General features: G+C 73.5%; 1 protein-coding gene across 1 annotated transcript in view; it reads left to right on the top strand.

Moving 5' to 3' along the window:
• Positions 1 to 61: 61 nt before the first annotated feature.
• The window catches only part of H696_01930 (succinate dehydrogenase [ubiquinone] flavoprotein subunit, mitochondrial), a gene marked incomplete at both ends in the record, with an annotated part of 6,126 nt that continues 5,073 nt past the window's right edge, over positions 62 to 1,114 (top strand). The window contains one exon of the mRNA XM_009495831.1: positions 62 to 91. Coding sequence (XP_009494106.1) covers positions 62 to 91 — 30 coding nt within the window. The remainder of the gene's footprint in view (positions 92 to 1,114) is intronic.

Genomic DNA, 1,114 nt, shown 5'->3' with positions numbered 1-1,114 from the left:
CCCCGCCCCGGGTGTGACACGCACCCCGAGGCCCCGGGCAGGAAAGAGCGCCACGCCACCGATGCCCGCCCCCCGGTCCCGCCCCCCTCCTGTGCCCGGTTATGGTTATCTCTCTGCCTGATTTTTGCTCGCCCACCCGTCCGCCCGCTCGCCCGTCCGCCCGGCCCCACACAAGCATCCCAGGAAACGGCTCTGCGTGCAGGGGCGGCGGCGGCCAGCCGCGCGGACGACTCTCCGGGAGGTCGGGTGACTTCTTGGCCGGTGATCACGCGCGTCCAAAAGCGCTGTTCAGAACCGCGCGAGGCACTGGGCCGGCTGGGACGCCCGGCCACGATCTGGCGCTGTTTCTTGGGTGTTGAGCCCCTCGGCCTGCGGCTGTCACCGAGCCCGGGTCGCGGGCGTGGCTCTGGCAGTGGAGATCCGCGCGGATCCTACCGAGCAGGGCCAAACCTAAATTTTAGTCATGACAAGAGGGGCGGATCTGGGCCTGCCTCTGTCCCGACCGCGGCCTGGGGGGCGAGCCGGGGCGATCGCCCTCACGCGCATCACACCGGGCCCCAGGCACGGCGACGGGGGGCGGCGGGCGGCAGCCGACGCACCCCCCCCCTCCCCGGCGAGCTGGACGCAGGGCTGCCACTAGATGACGCCGCCCCTCATCGGGCTCCCCGCATCCGCCTTGCACCTGCGCGCGCTCTCAAGCGGCCCCTCGCCGGCTTGATGGCCCGGCTCTCGCCCCGGCGTTAGACCGGCCCACAGGTGTGGACGGACGGCAGGGCGACCAGGCGCGCGCATCTTCTCTCGGGCATACAGCTGCCTGCCCGGCTCCCCCATCGCCAGCCCCAGCCCAGCACGTGTCTACGGCCATCTCCTCCGGAGGGGCGGCGCGGGCACGGTGCCCGGCGGGCGCGCACCCTCCAATCGACACCGCCCCGGCCCGGCGGGCGGCGGTGTGTGTGTGTGGGCAAGGCAGGGCGGGGGTCTCCCCCCCCCAGAGAGGGAGGGCTCTCGTGCCACGGCAGGGGGGGGGGGAGGGGGACGCTCTAATATTCCGAGAGCGGCCCCCGGCCGGGCCCCTCTCAGTGAACCCGCCCGTCCAGCATCGGGTGCGCACACG

Source organism: Fonticula alba (assembly GCF_000388065.1).
Source record: "Fonticula alba strain ATCC 38817 unplaced genomic scaffold supercont2.3, whole genome shotgun sequence".
NCBI lineage: Eukaryota > Rotosphaerida > Fonticulaceae > Fonticula > Fonticula alba.
Note: the sequence above shows the minus strand (reverse complement) of the source record. Positions and strands in the feature narration are given on the sequence as shown.